The sequence below is a fragment of the Saimiri boliviensis genome, chromosome 2, assembly GCF_048565385.1.
Source record: "Saimiri boliviensis isolate mSaiBol1 chromosome 2, mSaiBol1.pri, whole genome shotgun sequence".
In the NCBI taxonomy this organism is placed as follows: domain Eukaryota; kingdom Metazoa; phylum Chordata; class Mammalia; order Primates; family Cebidae; genus Saimiri; species Saimiri boliviensis.
In genome coordinates this window covers 46701393-46724430 of record NC_133450.1, presented here as the reverse complement: position 1 = coordinate 46724430, position 23038 = coordinate 46701393, and the positions used below count along the sequence as shown (strand labels likewise).

General features: G+C 40.0%; 2 protein-coding genes across 2 annotated transcripts in view; one reads left to right on the top strand and one right to left on the bottom strand.

Moving 5' to 3' along the window:
* Positions 1-3179, bottom strand: part of RNF212B (ring finger protein 212B) — a 41684-nt gene extending 38505 nt beyond the window's left edge. The window contains exons 1-3 of the mRNA XM_074393228.1: positions 3054-3179; positions 2576-2914; positions 561-661 (exon numbers count right to left, since the gene is read on the bottom strand). Coding sequence (XP_074249329.1) covers positions 561-660 — 100 coding nt within the window. The 5' untranslated portion in view covers position 661; positions 2576-2914; positions 3054-3179. The remainder of the gene's footprint in view (positions 1-560; positions 662-2575; positions 2915-3053) is intronic.
* Positions 1-23038, top strand: part of LOC101027939 (myosin-6) — a 251421-nt gene that overhangs the window by 175245 nt on the left and 53138 nt on the right. The gene's annotated exons all lie outside the window — the stretch shown is intronic.

The window sequence follows — 23038 nt, the reverse complement described above, 5'->3', positions numbered from 1 at the left end:
TAGTTTGAGACCAGCCTGGCCAACATGGTGAAAGTCCGTCTCTACTAAAAATACAAAAATTAGCCGAGCATGGTGGCGCGCACCTGTAATCCCACTATTCAAGAGGCTGAGCCAGGAGAATCGCTTGAACCCAGGAGGCAGAGGTTGTAGTGAGCTGAGATTGTGCCGCTGCACTCCAGCCTGGTGACAGAGCAAGACTCCATCTCCAAAAGAAAAAAAGAAAAGAAAAGAAATGGCTCTTCTATCAGCCAAACTTTCCTCTATTCCTATCCATTATACTTATTCTCTTTTCCCTGAAGAGTCTGATGCCTTGTGGCCTTTCCTGCCAGACGTCAAAACACTAATGAGTACATTTTGGTCCTCAAGTAATAGATTTGCTAAATAATTTAGCACCATTCTTTATTAATGGATTCCTTCAATTTCTAAAATTGACAGTTTCCTATAGTATCTGTATCACCATTGACCTAATAAGTGATTTTTATTCTAAGTCACACACAGAAATGGCTAATCCTTACATGAAAACATTTTTCCTTGAATCTGAAAACAGTTGAGTCACTCACCCAGAGTCACACACTTTTTACAGAAAATATGGCCGCAGCTGGTGACAAAGAAATGGGCTCCATCTTTTCGGAAGCACTGGTTGCAGTGAAACCAATCCATTCTGGAGTAAAGAGAAAGAGTAAGAATAACCTAGGGTATAACATAAGTATAGCTATTCCAAAATCTATGTAGCCGTGCTTGCTTAGCTTCTGATAGCTTTTTGGGATGTGGACATATCATTGTGGGTATTCCAGTTGGAAATGCATGTACCTATAAAATGAAAAAAGCCAACTGCTTTTTTTATAACAGCAGACTGTTATAACATTTTATATATAAATGTGCATGGATATGTATATGTACATATACATATATACATATATATGTATGTATACATATCCACACACATTCAGAAAAGTAATAGGACAGTGGTGAGATTTTTTTTTTTGAGTGGTAAGATTATGAGTATTTGTGTGTATGTGTGTTTTGCCTCCCCCCCCCGTTTCCTGAATTAATACATGTGCCAATTTTTAATTAGAAAATACAATCCTGGCCAGTCACAGTGGCTTACACCTGTAATCCCAGCACTTTGGGAGGCTGAGGCGGGCAGATCACCTGAAGTCAAGAGTTCAAGGCCATCCTGGTCAACATGGTGAAACCCCATCTCTACTAAAAATACGAAAGTTAGCTGAGTATAGTGGCACACTCCTGTAATCCCAGCTACTTGGAAGGCTGAGGCAGAAGAATAGCTTAAACCCAGGAGATGGAGGTTGCACTGAGCCAAAATCGCAGCACTGCACTCCAGCCTGAGTGACAGAGCTAGACTCTGTCTCAAATATATATATGTGTGTGTGTGTGTGTGTAACACACACACACACACACACACGACCCATCCATTTCTACTTTAACAATTTACTGTGATATAGTGAAAGTGGAGCCAAGAAGAGGTAGTGAACCAGATAGAGAAGATCACATACTAGCCACTTGGGACACATTTTATCTAAGGGAAACAGGGCTGATGAATGATAGCATGGTCTTAGCTTGTATACTTTCCTTCTACTCTACAGAAACTCAGAATCGTAGACCTGAAAGGAGCCTTGAAAAAATCACTTAATGTTTTGTTCAGTCCCACCATTTTTCAAAAGAGGTACTTGATATTCAGCGAAATTAAATGACTTGTCCAAAGCTCCATCTTTAGTTAGTCGTCTCCTGATTCCCTATGTAAAGTTCTTGCTCCCACATTAAATAGCTTTTGTGTTAGACATGGTAACCATATATCCTGTATTTTCTACCAATATCAGTTTAATATACTTTATTAAATACCTGAGTAAATGTGACTTTGTAAGATACTTTTCTTGTGGGATGATGATGATGATGATGATGATTACTAGGAGGCAGTGTCTGGCTCTGTCTCCAGGCTGGAACACAGTGGCAGATCAGGGCTCATTGCAGCCTGGAACTCCTGGACTCAAGTGATCCTGCCACCTCAGCCTCTGGAGTAGTTGGGACTACAGGCGCCCACCACCATGCCTGGCTCTTTTTTTTTTTTTTTTTTTTTTTTGGAGCGACAGGGCCTCTGTGTATTATGCAGGTTGGTCTGGAACTCATGGGCTCAAGTGATCCTCCCACCTCGGCCTCCCAAAGTGCTGGGATTACAGGTGGCAGCCACTGCACCTGGCCTTTTCATAGGGTGTGCGTGCGTGCGTGCGTGTGTGTGTGTGTAACAGCGGAGGGAGACAAACTTCGTAAGATTTTTAAATGAGGAAATTGACATATCAAAAATACAGAGCCAGCCAGGTGCGGTAGCTCACGCCTGTAATCCCAGCACTGTGGGAGGCCGAGGCAGGCGGATCACCCGAGGTCGGGAGTTTAAGACCAGCCGGACCAACATGGAGAAACCCCGTCTCTACTAAAAATGTAACATTAGCCGGGCATGGTGGCATGTGCCTGTAATCCCAGCAACTCGGGAGGCTGAGGCAGGAGAATCACTTTAATAAATATGCTATTTAAGAGTATAATCTTCATTAGTTTGGCTTACCTTAAAATTAAATTGGGAAAATAATCAAAACAGAAGATAATTTTTTTTTCTCCACTAGTCTTTTCCTTCAATTTTTTTTTCTAGTCATTTGTGGAGATGTCCGTTAAATGAATGAAGGCTAGTTTGCACCACACTTTAACGTATTTTGCCACATAAGGCAAGATTTACGATTAAAAAAAAAAAAAAAATTACTGAATAAACAGCTCAACGCAAACGCATCCCACAATGCCACGAGCTTCGGAGTCCTCCTCACGGTACGCTCACTTCACCAGCAGGTGAGTCCCGTTCTGTATGCTCCGGTTTGCTGAAGGGCAGCAACTGTGTCATCCCCTGAGTGGACTGGATGAACCCAACATAAAAAAGGCAGTTAAGAGGGTGACTAAGGCGACCCCGAGGGCAAAACTCGCCTGCTTTTTAGAGGCGATGGGGACTCAGCTGTCTCAAATTTCCCAGTTGTTTCTCTGGCTACGCTACCTACCCGCTTCGCCGCGGTGATTCCAGAAGTCCTCAGACCTCAGGAAATCATCCAGTTCTCCTCACGAAGAGCTGGAAATGGCGGGAAAATCAACAGCTGGCCTGGCACCCGGGTGAGGCAAGAGGGTGGGCGCCGCGGCGGCGGTGTGCGAGATGAGGGCGGGGCCTGGCGGGGCGCGGAAAGAATGGGCGTGGCTCCGTGGCGTGGGCGGGGCCCGCAGAGGCGTTCGCTGGGCGAGGAGCGGCTGGCGGTGGCAGGAGAGGGGTGTAGGAGCCTTTTCCTAGCAGCCCAGGAAAATTCGCCTCACTTAGAAGATTGAGGAAAAATAAACACTATAAACTAATCCCATACATGTTACTGTGGAAACAAAAAGGTGAAAATAAAACCTAATTAGCGTTCCAGCAAACGATGAGAACGCGTTATAAAATTTGGTCATAAGGCCAGGCGCCGTGGCTCTCGCCTGTAATCCCAGCACTTTGGGAGGCTCAGGCGGGTGGATCACCTGAGGTCAGGAGTTTGAGACCAGCCTGGCCAACACGGCGAAACGCCTTCTCTACTAAAAATACAAAAATTAGTCGGGCGTGATGGTAGGCGCCTGTAGTCCCAGCTACTAGAGAGACTGAGGCAGGAGAATCACTTGAACCCAGGAGGGGGAGGTTGCAGTGAACCAAGATCCGGCCAGTGCACTCCGGCCTGGGTAACAGAGCGAGACTTCGTCTTAAAAAAAAAAAAAAAAAAAAAAAAATAGCCGGTGTGATGGCGGGTGCCTGTAGTCCCAGCTACTAGGGAGGCTGAAGCATGGAGGCTGCCCTGAGCCGTGTTCATGCTGCACTCCAGCCTGGTTGAGGGAGCAAGACACCGCCTCAAACTAACAAACAAAAAGAGAAAGAGAGAGAGAGAGAGAGAGAATAAGATTGGCACCAGATTTCTCCACAGAAGCATTCTATGCTAGATAACAATGAAACAACATTTTCCAGATTTTCACAGAAAGAAACTATGATCCAAGAAATTTATATCCCCTTATATTGTGTTCAGATATAAAGCCACTAGCAAAAAGCATGCAAATGAGCTTTTCCTGAGGAATCCACTTAGAGTAGTAGTTCTCAAACTTTTTGGTCTCAGGCTTTCTTTACATTTTAAAAATTATTGAAGACCCTCCAAAGAGCTTTTGTTTATGCAAATTGCATCTACCAATATTTACCAAATTAGTAATTAAGTGAGAATTTTTTGAACATTTATTAATTCATTTGAAAACAGTAATGAACCCATTAAATGTTAATATAAATAACCTATGGAAAATATATTTTCCAAAACAAGAACAATTTAGTGAGAAGAGTGTCATTGTTTTAACACTTTTGTAATCTCTTACTATGTAGCTTAATAGAAAGCTGGTGGAGTCCCATATTTGCTTCAGCATTAACCAGATACCAGAATCATACAAAGATGGTATAAGAAAACTAACGACCAATTCCCCTCATGAACATAATGCAGCAAATAGAAATCCAACAATGTATTAAAAGGGTAATATATCATGAACAAATTTATCTCACGAACACATAATTGGTTTAACATTCAAAAACAATCAATGTGGTCAGGCGTGGTGGCCACCTTCTTGCTGCTGAGTTGTGGTAGAAGTTTAGCTCTCTGAGTTGCTTTGCTGATAACTAGAGGGACAGGAGAATGTGAATTGTCTCAATATTTCTTCTTTCCACCTCATGGCTCCTGGTGGAATTTTTTATTGGAAATGCATTGAATCTATAGATCAAATTGTGAATAACTGACTTCTTAACAATATTGAGTCTTCCATCTCATAAACAAAATATATCTCTTCATTTATTTAGGTCTTCTTTAATTTCTCTCAGTAGTGTTTTATAATTTTTAGTGTATAGGTATTTCACATATTTTGTCAGATTTATCCCTAAGAATTTCATATTTGCTGATACTATCATAGATGATATTGCCTGAAATTTCCTGCTAGACTAGAAAAAAAGAAATTATTTCAAAAAATTGTAAAAATAAATAATTAAGTAAATAATTTTAGAAAAATAAATAAAAACTAAAAAATGGTATTGTCTTTTAGCATTTAAATTTCTGGCTGGGCATGGTGGCTCACACCTGTAATCCCAGCACTTTGGGAGGCTGAGGTGGGAGAATCACTTGATGCCAGGAGTTTGAGACCAGCCTGGGCAACACAGCAAAACTCCATCTCGATTAAATTAAAAAATAAAATTTAAAAATAAAAAAATAAAATTTAAATTTTTGATTGCTTATTGTTAAAAATACAATTGATTTTTGTTATTGATTTTGTATCCTACAAACTTGTCAAACTCCATTATAAGTTATAGAGCTTTTTTGCAGATTCCATTTTATTTTCTATATAGCTAATCATGCCATCTGTGAGTAAAAACACTTTTAAGTTTTACTTCTTAAGCAGTAGAACTCAAAAAAAAAAAAAAAAAACAGTTTTACTTATTTCTTTCCAATTTGTATACCTTTTTTTTTTTCTTGCCTAATTGCAATGGCCATCCATCAGCATAATGGCAAAGAGAAGTGGTGAAGGCAGACATCCTTGTCATAGTCTTGATCATAGGGAAAAAGCATTCAGTATTTCACCATTATGTATAATGCTGGCTACAGTTTTCTCCTAAGTGCACTTTCATGGATGTTCCCTTCTATTTCTAATTTGCTGAAATTTTTAAAGTCAGGATTGAATATTGGATTGTGTTAAATGCTTTTACTGTATCTGTTAATATAATTTTTGGGGGGGTGCCTGGATATGGTGGCTCATGCCTGTAATCCCAACACTTTGGGAGGCTGAAGCAGGCAGATCACTTGAGGTCAGGAATTCAAGACCAGCCTGGTCAACATGGCAAAATGCTGTCTCTACTAGAAGTATACAAAAAAATTAGCCAGACATGGTGGCACATGCCTGTAGCCCTAGCTACTTGGAAGGCTGAGGCAGGAGAAATGCTTGAACCCTGGAGGCAGAGGTTGCAGTAAGCCAAGATTGCATCACTGCATTCCAGCCTGGCAGGCAGAGGGTGACTCTGTCTCAAATAAAATAATAATAATAATTTTTATTTTTTAAGCGTGTCACTATGGTGAATTACATTGATTGTTTTTGTTTTGTTTTGTTTTGTTTTTTTAAGACAGTGTTGCTCTAGTCGCCCAGGCTGGAGTTCAATGATGTGATCTTGGCTCACTGCAACCTCCACCTCCAGGGTTCAAGTGACTCTCCTGCCTCAGCTTCCTGAGTCGCTGGGGTTACAGGCACCTGCCACCACACCTGGAAAATTTTTTGTATTTTCAGTAGAGACAGGGTTTCACCATGTTGGCCAGGCTGTCTTGAACTGCTGACCTCAGGTGATCTACCCACCTAGGCCTCTCAAAGTACTAGGATTACAGGCATGCGCCACCACACCTGACCACATTGATTGTTTTTGAATGTTAAACCAATTATGTGTTCGTGAGATAAATTTGTTCATGATATATTATCCTTTTAATACATTGTTAAATTTCTATTTGCTGCATTTATGTTCATGAGAGGAATTGGTCGTTAGTTTTCTTGTACTATCTTTGTATGATTCTGGTATCTGAATAATGCTGACCTTTAAGAATCATTGGGGAACTATTCATTCATTTCTCTTCAATTTTGGGGGAGTATTTGTGTAGAATTGGCATTATTTCTTTCTTAAATGTTTGGTAGAACTTACCACTGAAGTCATCTGAACCTGGAGTTTTCTTTGTGGGAAGATTTTTGGCTACAAATTCAATTACTTTAATAGATATAGAGGTATTTGGGTTGTCTATTCATTTTGCCTGTGTTTTAGTAGTTTATGTCTTTCAAGGAGTTTGGCCGTTTTTATCTAAGTTGTTCAATTTGTTGCTTTAAAACTGTTTTACCATTCTCTTATTCATTTTCTTTTTATTTAAAAAGTTTTTTATTTTGCAATAATTTTAGATTTACAGAAAAGTTGCAAAAATAGTATAGAGAGTTCCTGGATATCCTTCACCCAGTTTCAGTTTTCCCTAATATTATCATCCTACATTTCTATGTGATATTTATCAAAACTGAGAAACCAATATTGTCACATTATGATTAACTATACTCCAGACTTTATTCAAATCTCAGATTTTCCCACTAATACCCTTTTTCTGTTCTATGATCCAATCCTGTATACCGCATTGCATTTCTTTGTCATATCTTATTAGCATTCTCTGGTTAGTGACAGTTTCTCAATCTTTCATTGTGTTTCATGACCTTGACAGTTTTCAGGAAAATAGGTCAGGTATTTTGTAGAATGTCCCTCAGTTTGGGCTTGTCTGATGCTGGTATCATGATTCGACTTAGTCATAGGGGTGTTTGTTTGTTTGTGTTTTAAGAAAGTCTCACTCTGTCGCCCAGGCTGGAGTGCAGTGGTGTCATCTTGGCTCCTGCAACCTCCGCCTTCTGGGTTCGAAGGATTTTCCTGCCTCAGCCTCCCCAGTAGCCAGGATTACAGGCACACTCCACCATACCTGGCTAATTTTTGTATTTTTAACAGAGACAGGGTTTCACTACGTTGGCCAGGCTGGTCTCAGACTTCTGGCTTCAATTAATTCGCCCACCTCAGCCTCCCAAAGTACTGGGATTACAGGCTTGAGTACTGTGCCAGGCCCGTCATGGATATTTTTAAAAGAATACCACAGAGGCAAAGTGCCCTCTCATCATGTCATATCGGGGCACATGATATCCATATATCAAACTGGTGATATTAATTTTGAGCACTTGTGTAAAAGAGTGGTTGCCAAGTTTCTCCACTGTAAAGTTAATATTTTTCCCTTTCTATAATCTATTCTTTGGAAGAGAGTTCCTAAATCCAGCCTACCCTTAAAAGTGTTTAAGCGCTGGGCGCGGTGGCTCAAGCCTGTAATCCCAGCACTTTGGGAGGCCGAGGCGGGTGGATCACAAGGTCAAGAGATCGAGACCATCCTGGTCAACATGATGAAACCCCGTCTCTACTAAAAATACTAAAAATTAGCTGGGCATGGTGGCGTGTGCCTGTAATCCCAGCCACTCAGGAGGCTGAGGCAGGAGAATTGCCTGAACCCAGGAGGCGGAGGTTGCGGTGAGCCGAGATCGCGCCATTGCACTCCAGCCTGGGTAACAAGAGCGAAACTCCGTCTCAAAAAAAAAAAAAAGTGTTTAAGCACTACCTCCTGCAAGAAAAAGTATCTACATATATTATTTAAAATTTGGAAGTTGAAGTCTTCTGTAAAGATTTGTTTCTACTCCACTGTCTGGTTATTTAGTCAATCATTTGTTTATATCAGTATGGATACAGGTATATTTTACACATTGGATTATATCTAATATAAGATATTTTTACATGTTTTATACATTGGATTATAATCTAATATTGTCAGAGGTGTGTGAAACAGAGCAACTCCATCTTAAATAGGAGCTGGGTAAAATGAGACTGAAACCTACTGGGTTGCATTCCCAGATGGTTAAGGCATTCTAAGTCACAGGACAAGATAGGAAGTCAGCACAAAATACAGGTCATAAAGACCTTGCTGATAAAACAGGTTGCAGTAAAGGAGCCAGCCAAAACCCACCAAAACCAAAATGGTGACAAGAGTGACCTCTGGTCATCCTCACTGCTATACTCCCACCCAGTGCGTTGATAGTTTACAAACGCCATGGCAACATTAGGAAGTTTCCTTATATGGTCTAAAAAGGGGAGGCATGAATAATCTACCCCTTGCTTAGCATATTATCAATAAATGACCATAAAATGAGCAATCAGCAGCTCTGTCTATGGAGTAGCCATTCTTTTATTCCTTCACTTTATTAATAAACATGCTCTTACTTTGCACCGTGGACTCACCCTGAATGCTTTCTTGCTCAAAATCCACAAACCCTCTCTTGGGGTCTGCGTCCAGACCCCTTTCCTGTAACAATACTATGCTACTTATTTTGTTCCTCAAATTATTCCAGCTTTGGCCATGGAAGAGTACTTTCAGGTTGACTCCTCTGTCGTGTCTGTGTGTGTGTGTGTGTGTGTGTGTGTGTGCGCGCGTGTGTGTTTTAAGAGACAGGGTCTCACTCTGTCACTCATAGCTCATTGCAGCCTTGAACTCCTGGGCTCAAGTGATTCTCCAGCCTCAATCTTCCAAGCAGCTAGGACTACAGGTACACACCTTCTCTCTGTACTAATTTATGTATTTATTTATTTTTGGAGAGACAGGGCCTCAAACTCCTGGCCTCCAGCGATCTCCTCGTCCAATGTGCTGGAATTACAGGTATGAGCCACCACATCTGGCTGACTCCTAAGTCTTTTGAAATGTGCCAGACTCAGCCAGGCACGGTGGCTCACGCCTCTAATCCCAGCACTTTGGGAGGCCGAGGCGGGTGGATCACGAGGTCAAGAGATCAAGACTATCCTGGTCAACATGGTGAAACCCTGTCTCTGCTAAAAATACAAAAATTAGCTGGGCATGGTGGCACGCGCCTATAGTCCCAGCTACACGGGAGGCTGAGGCGGGAGAATTGCTTGAACCCAGGAGGCGGAGGTTGCGGTGAGCCGAAATCACGCCATTGCACTCCAACCTGGGTAACAAGATCAAAACTCCATCTCAAAAAAAAAAAAAAAAAGAAAGAAAGAAAAGAAATGTGCCAGACTCATTTTGTACTTTCCTTGCCCTAGCTCTAAAATCAACCATTTCTCCAAGAAGCCCAGGTTGCCCTTATTGTGAAAGGAAAATAAATTAAACCATTGAGCTCCATGGTTAAAAGTTTAATTAAAAGGGTAACACACCCAAGATGTGTGTGTGTATGTGTGCATGTGTGCATGTTTGTATTTGAAAGGCCTTCATGTTTTTGGTTTTTCATTGTTGTTTTTCTCTCCTAAGATCATGTCTTTTTTTTTTTAACAAAAGTTTTTTTTTTTCTTTTTCTTCTCAGTTATCTGATTACTGTTTTCACCTGATTGGTTTTTTTTTTTTTTGGCAGGGGGGATTAAAATAGTTATTGCAAAAGAGACTTCTCTTGGGTTTTTAAGACAGAGTGTAGTTTAATTTTATGTTTAATTTGGCTTAAAGAAAAATAAAAGTGTCTCCCTCTAGCACCACCAGACTTTTTCTCTCTGTACCTCATGATATAAATTTTGCTATTTGATTTTCACCTGAGTTGTTTCTTTTAATGTGCAAATTTAAGGCTATTTAGCTGACAACTGCCTTGGGTTGTAAAACTGGTTATCAATAATTTGAAAGTCTAAAATAGGAAAAAAAAAAAAGAAAAAGGGGGTGATCTTTATAAATCTATAAAATGGACTTTCATCAGCATGCCTAATACCTCTTTATATGTATTTATTTGTTGCATACAAAATGTTTCACTACCAAAAATATATAAAAGAGCTCTAATTAATTGGCTTAAAGAAAAATAAAACACTTAAATCAGATACTAAAAAAGAAAAGACTAGTCAAATGCTTTTTAAAGTTTATGTAATAAGTAAAGTCTTTAATAAATAAGCTACCTTTAAAATTACTGGTAAGGTACTATTAGAACTGTCTTAAGAATTGCCAGCACACATTTTGATTTGCATTTATTAATCAAGCAAATTTCATACTTGTCCCTGCCAAATACTGCAAGACGTCAAAATTTGGCATAGGGGTTACAAAACTATAAACCCAGGCCAAAACAGAATGATCTATGCTTGCGGGTTTTGTTTTGTTTTTGAGACGGAGTTTCGCTGTTGTTACCCAGGCTGGAGTGCAATGGCATGATCTCGGCTCACCGCAACCTCCGCCTCCTGGGTTCAGGCAATTCTCCTGCCTCAGCCTCCCGAGTAGCTGGAACTACAGGCGCACACCACCATGCCCAGCTATTTTTGTATTTTTAGTACAGACGAGGTTTTACCTTGTTGACCAGGATGGTCTCGATCTCTTGACCTCGTGATCCACCAGCCTTGGCCTCCCAAAGTGCTGGGATTATAGGCGTGAGCCACCGCGCCTGGCCCCTGCTTGTGTATTTTTTAATAAATGAGACATTGATACGGGTTTAATAAAAATAGCTGCATTTTGAATTTAATAACTTCTAATCTTGTGGCTTTAGGCAGTCTGGTCCACAGAAAATAAGTAGGTTTGTTTTGGGAAAGGACTGTTATCATCTTTGTTTCAAAGCTAAACTGTAAACTAAACTCCTCCCAAAGTTAGTTTGGCCTGTGCCCAGGAATGAACAAGGACAGCTTGGAGGTCAACAGCAATATGAAGTCAGTTAGGTCAAATCTTTTTTTTTTTTTTTTTTTGAGACAGAGTTTCGCTCTTGTTACCCAGGCTGGAGTGCAATGGCGCGATCTCGGCTCACCGCAACCTCCGCCTCCTGGGTTCAGGCAATTCTCCTGCCTCAGCCTCCTGAGCAGCTGGGATTACAGGCATGCACCACCATGCCCAGCGGATTTTTTTGTATTTTTAGTAGAGACGGGGTTTCACCATGTTGACCAGGATGGTCTCGATCTCTCGACCTCGTGATCCACCCGCCTCGGCCTCCCAAAGTGCTGGGATTACAGGCTTGAGCCACCGCGCCCGGCATCAAATCTTTTTTTACCGTCTCAGTTATAATTTTGCAATGGCAGTTTCATAACTTTAAATCATGACTATCACAGTTTTCATAAATAATCTAGGGTAAACAATGAAAATAATTAGGTAAATGTAATGAAATAAATACTTGTAAACAAACTGGTCATAAATTAGAAATAAAGTTAAATTAAATAATAGGTAATTTTATTATTTGAATATTTTCCAACAAACATATATTGTAGGAAAATATTCTCACTAAAAAAAAAGGTGAAAAATAATTGTCTAATTCAAAGCTTATTTAAAGGTTATGTATAAAACAAGGTAAAAGGAACCAGGAAATAAAAACAGATACAAAGAAAGTTATGAAAATAAAGAGATTTTGTGTGTGTGTGGTAAGAAAACTTAAAGAGAAATCATTTTATATGAGAAAGAATCTTATATGGCAAATTTTTAGTGCTAAAATAAAATGACTTGTTTAAGAAGGAGGGATGTTCAGAACAAACCATAAAGTCCAAATATTATTATTAACTTTTGGTTTGCTTAAGAAAAAAAAACTGAGATAAAACTTTTTTTAAACTAAGGTATTATATTCATATATCTTTTAAACTCCTTGTTGACCTCTACAAGGAAAAGTATGAAACACTGCTGAAAGAATTCATAGATGACACAAATAAATGAAAACACACCCCATGCTCATGGATGGGTAGAATCAACATTGTGAAAATGACCATACTGTTAAAAGCAATCTACAAATTCAACACAACCCCTATCAAAATACCACCATCATTCTTCCCAGAATTAGAAAAAACAATTCTAAAATTTATGTGGAACCAAAAAAGAGCCTGCATAGCCAAAGCAAGGCTAAGCAAAAAGAACAAATCTGGAGGTATCACACTAACTGATTTCAAACTATACGATAAGGCCATAATCACCAAAACAGCATGGTAATGGCATAAAAATAGGCACATAGATCAATGGAACAGAATAGAGAACCCAGAAATAGGCCAGGCATGGTGGCTCATGCCTGTCATTCCAGCACTTTGGGAGGCTGAGGTGGGAGGATCATGAGGTCAGGAGACGGAGACCAGCCTGGCCAACATGGTGAAACCCTGTCTCTACTAAAAATACACAAATTACCTGGACATGGTTGTGTGCGTCTGTAATCCTAGCTATTCCTGAGGCTGAGTCAGGAGAATTGCTTGAACCATGGAGTTGGAGGTTGCAGTGAGCCAAGATCAGGCCACTGTACTCCAGCCTGGGTGACAGACTGAGAATCTGTCTCAAAAGAAAAAAAAAAAAAAAAAAAAAATTATACAGGAAGCATTGTCAAACATGAAATGGTGTTTGGTTTCTTTGAGCTATATTTGTATAAATGTTATTGGTATGTGTTCCAAAATTATGAGAAACTTTTAATTCTAATGTAACTTAGTGTACATTATCAGCAACAATAAATGATATGCTAAAATTATTTTGTGTCACGGAGGTGACAAATTTCCCTGTCAGTTGTGTTTTTGACTATGGCTGCCCTAAAACTTTCTGTCATCCAGAGACAATTGTTGTCTTGCTTTGGTTCTCTTTAGAAGGTGGTTTTATAATCAGTTATTAAACTCTAACAGGTGTCCTTGAATGCAGGCTTCTGATAACTTTGGAGATTGTGACATCAGAATAGAGAAAAAAAACTTTGAGGACTCATGGAGAGCTAAAACGTTCATGAATATCAAGCAGGACAGGAATTAACTGCATGGCCTGAACTAATCTTTTGACTTTTTGGTTAAAATGTTGCTGATCCTTTGTTTTTCAGAGTCTTAAAACTTTTCTTTTGAGCTATTTACAGCTTTCAACAGTTTAGTATACTCCCATGAACAACATTTGGAGCATATTTGTTTCTCTCTACTTGATTTTCTCCAGAATTTAGAAACTAATGTGAGGGTTTTGTTGTTGTTGTTTTTTGTTTTGTTTTGTTTTGTTTTGACAGAGTTTTGCTCTTGTTGCTCAGGCTGCAGTGCAATGTCATGACCTTGGCTCACTGCAACCTCTGCCTCCCAGGTTCAACCTATTCTCCTGCCTCAGCCTTTTGAATAACTGGGACTATAGGCATGAGCCACCATGCCCGGCTAATTTTTTGTATCTTTAGTAGAGGCAGGGTTTCACCACGTTAGCCAGGATGGTCTCGATCTCCTGACCCGCCTCAGCCTTCCAAAGTGCTGAGATTACAGGCATGAGCCACCACCCCTGGCCAGAAAGAGAAAGAGAGAGAGAAAGGTGCTTAGTAAATATTTGGTGAATGATGGAAAAGGAAAAGAAATTATCAGGGAGAAACTTACCCCACTTCCAGATGCATTTTAGCACACTCAAACAGGAATACATCTCAAGAATAAAAGAAGCTTGGAGACATAATGAAGAAGATTGATAGTTATGTAAAGTTGCCAGTACTGGGTACCCTAGGAAAAAGATTCATCTAACTATTAAATCATTTCATTCAACAAATATTTTCTGAGCAAATGTCGTGGACCAAGCATTATTCTAACCACTGGTGATAGTGTAAGGAAGAAGACAAGTCCTGGCTCTTATAGAGTTTCATTCTTCTAGGGTTCTAGTGGGACAGTTTTATCTAAGCTCCCACAGTATCTGAAGCACAAAACTAGGTAGGGGTAGGGGTGGGATGCAAAGACACGAAACCTGTTCCTTATTTGGGAATCCAAATATATATACAATTTATTTCACATGCTACAAAGCAGAGTATATAATAATTTCAGAAATGTTAATTCATCCAATCGACAAATAATACCATTTTATGAATCAACTGTACATGGTAACAGATATGGCTCTTGCCTTCAAGGCACTTCCAGTATAGTAGGAGATAAACACTTTTTTAAAATCTCACAGATAAATATATAACCATTAAATATGTTAAGTACTGTCATAAAAGACCAAACACCAGGAACTATGAGAGCATATAATTTGGGAAGACTTCCTGAGGAAGTATGGACTACTTTTGAGAGTACAGAGAAAAGAGAGATCAGGCTCACTGCCTAGAAGCCCAGGTATTTGTGAAAGTTTCATTCTGCAGGGATGGATGGGAGGGGCAATCCAGGCAGAGGAAATGGGTAAGTAAAAGTTAATATGGAAAAGTATAGGGTGGTCCAGCGTGATGGAGGGACATCAAGAGAGATGGTAGAGAAAAGATGTTATGGGACAAAAAGTGGAAAGACAGATTGAAGCCTCCATCCAAGCCTCCACCCTAGTGGTTATTTTCTCACCACTAGCTTAGAAAATAAAGTCTACAAAGACAACAAAAAGAAAAAATAAAATAAAATAAAGTATACATTTATTGGATTTGTAAATCCAATAAATAAATCCAAGCAATAGGTAGATCCACTGAATTACCCTGAAATTTCAGGGTAATTTTGTGGGTAAAATGAAGATTGACAATTGCACGAAGTTGCTACCAAAGAGTACCATTGGAGAAGGCCTACCTGAGAAATTATTGAGCACTTTGACTGTGCCAGCTATGTGTATATATATATACACATATATATATATATATATACACACACAGACACACACACACACATAGGTATAGATTTAGGGTGGGGGTTGTTTGGTTGGCTTTGGTTTTATTTGTTTATTTGAAACAGGATCTTGCTCAGTTGCACAGGCTGGAGTGCTATAGCATGATTGTAGCTCACTACAGCCTCAAACTCCTGTACTCAAGCAATCCTCCCAACTCAGCCTCCCAAGTAGCTGGGACTGCAGGTGCACACCACCACACCCATCTGAAGTATATTTTTCAAACTTCCGCTGCTGATTGTGATGCATACTCAGCTAGTCTTAGGGACCACCACTTTATGCAATGGGGAGCCATCGAAAGCTTTTGAGCAGGTTGAAGATATGAGCAATCCATGTTTTATAAAACAGAACTCTGGGGACAGAATGAAAGGATGGAGGGTCACAGACAGGGAAATTAGTTGGTAGGCTATTGTGATGGGATCAAAGAGAGATTAATAATTCTGGAATAGGGCAGCAGCTATGGGATGGGAAGAAAACAGCTGTGAGACAATTTTCAGAGGTAGGACCAATAGGACTTGGTAACTAATTGGATATGGGGCTAAAAAGGGAAGAGGGAAGGAAAAAGTAGGAAGTCTTCAGCCGGGATGATTGAAAGCATGATGCTGTGGCCATGGCCTATAGAAATGGGGAGCACAGGAGGAAGAACAGTTTTGGCCAGGGAACTGAGAAGAGCTTGGCTTTAAACCCAATGACTGGTACATGTCCAGGGCTCTGAGCTGGATCCTGTATTTTTCTCACTGTCTTCTCACTGTATTTTTTTATTATTTTATTTTGTTAATTAATTTATTTTATTTATTTATTTATTGAGACAGAGTCTTGCTCTGTCACCCAGGCTGGAGTACAGTAGCACAACTCCGTTCATTGCAACCTCCGCCTCCCGGGGTCAAGCAATTCTCGTGCCTCAGCCTCCCAAGTAACTGGGACTACAGGTACATGCCACCACACGTGGCTAATTTTTGTATTTTTATTTATTTATTTATTTTTAGATGGAGTCTCACTCTGTTGCCAGCCTGGAGTGCAGTGGCACAATCTTGGCTCACTGCAACCTCCACCTCCTGGGTTCAAGTGATTCTTGTGCCTCAGCCTCCCAAGTAGCTGGGAGTATAGGTGCCTGTCACTACACCTGGCTGATTTTTGTATTTTTAATAGAGACAAGGTTTTAGCATGTTGGCCAGGGTGGTCTTGATCTCTTGGCCTCATGATCCACTCACCTCAGCCTCCCAAAGTGCTGAGATTATAGGTGTGAGCCACCGAACCAGGCTTTTGTATTTTTAGTAAAGAGAGAGTTTCATTGTCTTGGCCAGGCTGGTCTCGAACTCCTAGCCTCATGAGATCCACCCACCTTGGCCTCCCAAAGTGCTGGGATAACAGGCATGAGCCACCGTGCCCAGCTGCTCTTTATATTTTTCTCACCCTTTCTGGGTGATAACATCAGTGACCACTTGTGTTCTAATAATTCTTTTTTTTTTTTGAGACAGAGTTTCACTCTTGTTACCCAGGCTGGAGTGCAATGGCGCAATCTCGGCTCACCGCAACCTCTGCCTCCTGGGTTCAGGCAATTCTCCTGCCTCAGCCTCCTGAGTAGCTGGGATTACAGGCAAGCGCCACCATGCCCAGCTAATTTTTTTTTTTTTTTTTTTTTTTTGAGTAGAGATGGGGTTTCACCATGTTGACCAGGATGGTCTCGATCTCTTGACCTCGTGATCCACCCGCCTCGGCCTCCCAAAGTGCTGGGATTACAGGCTTGAGCCACCTCGCCCGGCCCTAATAATTCTTAAATCTGATTTTTTAGCCCAAGTCTTTCTCCTGGGCTAGAAATACCATATATCCAACTGTCCACCAAGTTTTACCACATACATGTCCTATATTCATTCATTCAGCAATTTTAAACTGAGTACCTACTTAGTCCTAGGCACTGTACTGGGCCCTGGAGACATTAGCAAAAAAGCGCCATTGTCCCTGCACTCATGGAGTTTGCAGTCTAGTTGGGGAGGTAGGCATTAATCATAAAATCACTCTAGTTAATATAGCTACTGCGTGATTCGTGTACAATCACAAGTGAAGACTCTGAAACAAAGAACACAACCTAGGGCCAGGAATGGGGTGTGGGGGTGCTTCTTTGAGGAAGTAACACCTGTGCTAGATCAGAAGGATGAATGGCAGTGAACTAGGCTAAGAGGAAATAGAAGCCTCTAGGCAGAAGGAAGAGCATGGACACACACAAAAAAGCCCCTTGAGCTCTGGAAGAGTGACTCATGCATGTAATCCCAGCACTTTAAGAGGCCTAGGTAGGAGGATTGCTTGAGACCAGGAGTTCAAGACTAGCCTGAGCAACATAGCAAGACCCTATCTCTACAAAAAAATATATATTTTTTTATTTATTTATTTATATAAAATATTTATATAAAAATTATTTCTATATTATTTATATTTTTATATATGTATATATATATATATGCATATATATATATATATATATATTTTTTTTTTTTGGAGACGGAGTTTCGCTCTTATTACCCAGGCTGGAGTGCAATGGGGTGATCTCGGCTCACCACAACCTCCGCCTTCTGTGTTCAAGCAATTCTCCTGCCTCAGCCTCCTGAGTAGCTGGGACTACAGGCGCGTGCCGCCATGCCAAGCTAATTTTTGTATTTTTAGTAGAGACAGGGTTTCACCATGTTGACCAGGATGGTCTCAATCTCTTGACCTCATGAATCACCCGCCTTGGCCTCCCAAAATGCTGGAATTACAGGCATGAGCCACCGCGCCTGGCCAAAAATATTTTTAAAATTATCCTGGCATGGTGGTGCAATCCTGCAGTCCTAGCTACTCAGAAGGCTGAGGTGGGAGGATTGCTTGAGCCCAGGAATTCAAGGCTGCAATGAGCTATGATCACGGCTCTGCCCTCCTGACTATGTGACCGAGCAAGCTCCTGTTTCTTTTTTCTTTTTTTTTTTTTTTAAACCTTTTGGGAGGTGCATCTGAGGACTGAAAGGAGGTTGGTGTGGCTGTGGCACAGAGAGCAGCAGTGACGCAGAGTGGGCTTGGGAGCCAGCCAGAGGTTGGGCCATGCATTTTGGCATGATTACTCACGCAGGCCTCAGAGTGAAGAATGGGGAGTGGGAGGAGGCTGGAGAAAGAGCAGAAAGAATATTGACAACAGATAGTGGTGCACTCAAAGGATTGGTAGTTAAAATCAGAAATACATTTTTTAATCTTTTTATATTTTTTTGATTATTGATATTTTACAGCCATTTCCTGACACAGAAATAAATTTTCAGCACCTGGTAAAAGGCACTTTTCCATGGTGGCTACGTGTCTAGTCTCTGGTTTGGAGAGTAAATGCTAAGCCAGGTGCTCCAATTCATAAGGAAGTTTTCAGACGTCAGTAGACAGCAGCAATTGAGGATGTGACCAAGTGACCATAGAAAAGAATGTTGTACCTTTTCTCCCTCGTGGCACAGTGAAAAGAGCAAATGCCGTGAGGTCGATCAAGATTTAGAGTCCAATTAAAGCTCTGCCATTGTGTGTGTCCTTGGCAAGTCACGTAATCTTGAACCTGTTTCCTCCTTTGTAAAATGCAAAACAACAATGTTTACTTTGAAAGATTGTTTGGAAGGTTAAATGAGATTAAACATGATGGAATGCCTTGCTCCATGAAGCGTCTGGCACATAGTGGTTGCTCAATACATGCTAGTCCCTCTCCGTCCAGCCACTATCAGAACAGGGCAAGGACCCATCTTTACTGAGGAGTATTAGGAGGTTGGATGTGCTGTCGGGAGAGCACAGGTTTCATTTAAGGTGTGGAGGTCCTGGGAGTGTTAGAAGAAGATACTCAGCTCATGAGATTAGTGCATGAAATTGGGGAGAATTAGCACTAAATTGAATTACTGAATAGAAATGAGATTATAATGAAGGAAGAGCATTCCAAGACCATTGATTCTAGAGCAGTGAGGGTAAATAATGGAAACAAAGGTGATTGAAGCCTTAGAGGTGGACAGAAGAGACATGGTGAAGATGGGCTTAATTTTATTATTATAAATCTTTCATGTTTTCTAAATCTTTAAGACTTTACATTTACCTCAAAATACTACTTTAGCTGCATCTCATGGACTTTTTAATGCAGTTATGTCTTTCTTTCTGCCTCTTTAGAGACAGAATGTCGCTATGTTGCCCAAGCTGGTCTTGAACTCCTAGGATCAAGCAATCCTTCCACTTCAGCCTTCCAAATAACTGGGACTGACACGCACCACAGCGCCTGGCTCCTATATACATACTTTCATTGTCAATTAACTTCTAGTTATTTCATAATTTCCATTATTATTATTTAACCGAGTTATTTAGTTCATTTTCAAATTTACCAAAAGCCTTTACCCTCTTTTCTGTTTTAATTGTTCATTTCTAATTTAATTGCATTGTGACCCAAGAATCTGTGTGACGTATGATTTCACATCTTTGAAATTTATAGAGTTCCTCTATGACCCAGTAAATCAGAATGTTTTAAAATATACCATGCATACTTGGAACGAATGTATAGTCTATTTTTTAATGCACAGTTCTTTAGAAACCTGTTAGATCAAGCTTGCTAATTTGTTGTTCAAATATTTTTATCTGTTAACTAATTTTTCTGGCCTGTTTTGACTTATCGACATTTTTTTCTTGAGACAGAAACTCACTCTGTAGCACAAGCTGGAGTGCAATGGCATGATCTTGGCTCACTGAAACCTCCACCTCCAAGGCTCAAGTGATTCTCATGCCTCAGCCTCCCACATAGCTGGGACTATAGGTGTGTGCCATCATGCCCAGCTAATTTTTTGCATTTTAGTAGAGGTAGGGTTTCACCATGTTGCCCAGGGTGGTCTCAAACTCCTGAGCTCAGGCGACCTGCCCACCTTGGACTTCCAAAGTGCTGGGATTATAGGCATGAGCCACTGTGCCTGGCCGATTTATCAGCTTCTAATAGAGATACATTAAAATTTTTCCCAATGATTGCAAATTTTTCAAATTTGTTTTTCAAGTCTATCAATTTTTTATTCATATATTTCAAACCATATTTTTAGGTACATAGAAGTTCAACATAGTCAGATCTTCTTGAGTGTTCTTTTTATTATTTTATATTGGTTTCCTTTATACATATTGATGCTTTTTGCCTTAAATTCTAATGTGACTGATAATACCATTGCTGCCATTTTTTATTTAGTACTTGTCTGCTACTTGTTTTTCTCTTTTGTTTCTAATTTTTAAATTCTAGTAAATGAGACCAAGCTTGGTGGCTCATGCCTGTAATCCCAGTACTTTGGGAGGCTGAGGGGAGCAAATCACCTGCCGTCAGGAGTTCCAGACCAGCCTGGCCAGCATGGTGAAACCTCGTATCTACTAAAATTACAAAAATTGGCCAGGCATGGTGGCAGGTGCCTTAAATCCCAGATACTTGGGAGGCTGAGGCAGGAGAATCACTTGAACCCAGGAGGCGAAGGATTGCAGGAAGCCGAGATTGTGCCATTGCACTCCAGCCTGGGCAACAAGAATGAAACTCCATCTCAAACAAAACAAAACAAAAATGATATTATATGGTTTTTAAAGTCACATTGTACTATAAAACTTATAATAACTACCCCCACTCTTTTCTTTCCATCCTTCCTTTTTTTGTTAAGTCTTCTATTAGTATGCATTATTATGACTATCTACGTATTTTTTATTGCTGAGCGAAATCAAACAATCCCTTGAAGTTAATACTTGCCTCGTGTTTTCATTTGCTTGATTTTCTATGTCACTATTCCTAGTTCTTCTTAGACTCATTTGATAAAAACATAAATGCACCCCCTAGATACTATGTTCCAGGCTGTCAAACATCAAGTAATCCTCAGCTGCATTTTTATTTTCTGGGAGACATCCTCTTGAGTCCTCCATTATGCTCTCCCTCTGGAGGGGTGGCTGTCTGGTCCTGATACACCCTCTCATCCTAGGAATTCTCTTTGACTGTCTCTAGTTGTGATACGTTATTCCTGAAGCCAGCATCTTCCTCCTCCTCTATTTATTTCCTTATTTTGGTGGTGCACATTCTCCAATAGCTTTCTGAAAAAGGACACAAGGGAGGTAAATGTGAGATCCTGTATTTTGACAGGGATTTTCTTTTATACCCACCTTTGACTGATACTTTGGCTGTGTATAATTTTCTGAGTTGAAAATCATATTCCTTCTCAATTTTGAAGACATTGTTCCATTTAAACTTCTAATAGTGTTGCTGCTGAGAAAGGTGGTGCCATTCTGGTAACATTCTTTATGTATAACCCATTTTTCTTCAGTGGAGGTGTTCAGGATCTTCTGTTTGGTTCTCAGTGTTATGAACCTTCCTCGTGATGTGCCTTAATGTGGACTTCCTTTTTTTTTTTTATCTTTTATTGCCCTAGGTGCTCAGTGTGCTGTTTCAACATAGACACTCATGTTTCCCAGTTCCAGAATTGTTTCTGCATTATTTGCATGATTTCTTTGATTGTTTTCTCCTCTCTGTTTTCTGTTACTTTGCTCCCATTAGTCAGGTGTTGGAAAATCCTGAATTAGTCCTCTAATTTTATTATATTTTGTCTTTTCATTTTTAACCAACCTTTTAGAGATTTCTCAACTTTATTTTCTAGCCCTTGTATAGAATAGTAACTTCTTCCATCATATTTTAATCTCTAAGAGCTTTCTATTGTTTTCTGAATATTCCTGTTTCATTTTATGGAAGCAACACTTTCTGTTACCTCTCTGAGCATAAAAAGTACAATTTGGGGGAGGTTTTCTTCCATCCCAGCGTCATCTATGTTTGTTACTGTCTGCAGCTTTCATGACAGAGCTTTCCTCAGATGTGCAGTGCTCTTTTGTTGGGGACTGTAGGTAACTAAGCTATACCTGGACTTCAAGAGGAAAGAAAAAGATCAAAACTCTTTCTATTTAAGGTCTCTGGAGTTCTTAAAGGCAGATGATCTTTGTTCACCATAATATCCCATTTCTAGCACAGTAAACAGTTGATCACTATAGACTGAATATGTTCATGAAATTAATGAATGAATACATCCAGGTATTTGTAATTCACTTTTTTTTTTTTTTTTTTTTGAGATAGAATCTTGCACTGTCACCAGGGCTGGAGTGCAATGGCTCAATCTCACCTCATTGCAACCTCCACCTCCCAGGTTCACGTGATTCTCCTGCCTCAGCCTCCTGAGTAGCTGGGATTACAGGAGCACACCACTACTCCTGGCTAATTTTTTTGTATTTTTAGTAGAGACGGGGTTTCACTATGTTGACCAGATTGGTCTAGAACTCCTGACCTCATGATCAACCCACCTTGGCCTCCCAAAGTGCTGGGATTACAGGTGTGAGCCACCGTGCCCGGCCTGTAATTCACTTTCTTTTTTTTTTTTTCCACTTTCTATTGGAAGAGCTTTCTCTGTTAGTCTGTTAAATTGTGTAGTACTAGAAATCAAAAAGGCCACTTTCTGTTACCATGGATTTTATATTCTACATCAGGGATCTCCAAACTATAGTCAGGCCCAAGTTTCAAGTGACCAGGTCTATAAATTTTCCCCTAACCAAACTTTTGGGTTTTCTCCCAAACTTTGTCACACATTTCTCATACAGGAGAATACAGTTGATTATTATGATTTGGTGAAAAAGAAGTAAAATAAATAAAGCTATATTTTTAAAAATTGGTCTTATGAAGATAATTAAAGGCATAAAGGCATAGCTATCAACAAATTACTGACTATCGTTTCTGGCATTCCCGTAATTAGAATATTCTTGAATGCATGACCTGAAAGGGCAGATTCTGTAAAATCCTTCTTTGGAAACAAGAATTTAGATTTCCAATAATTTGCAGT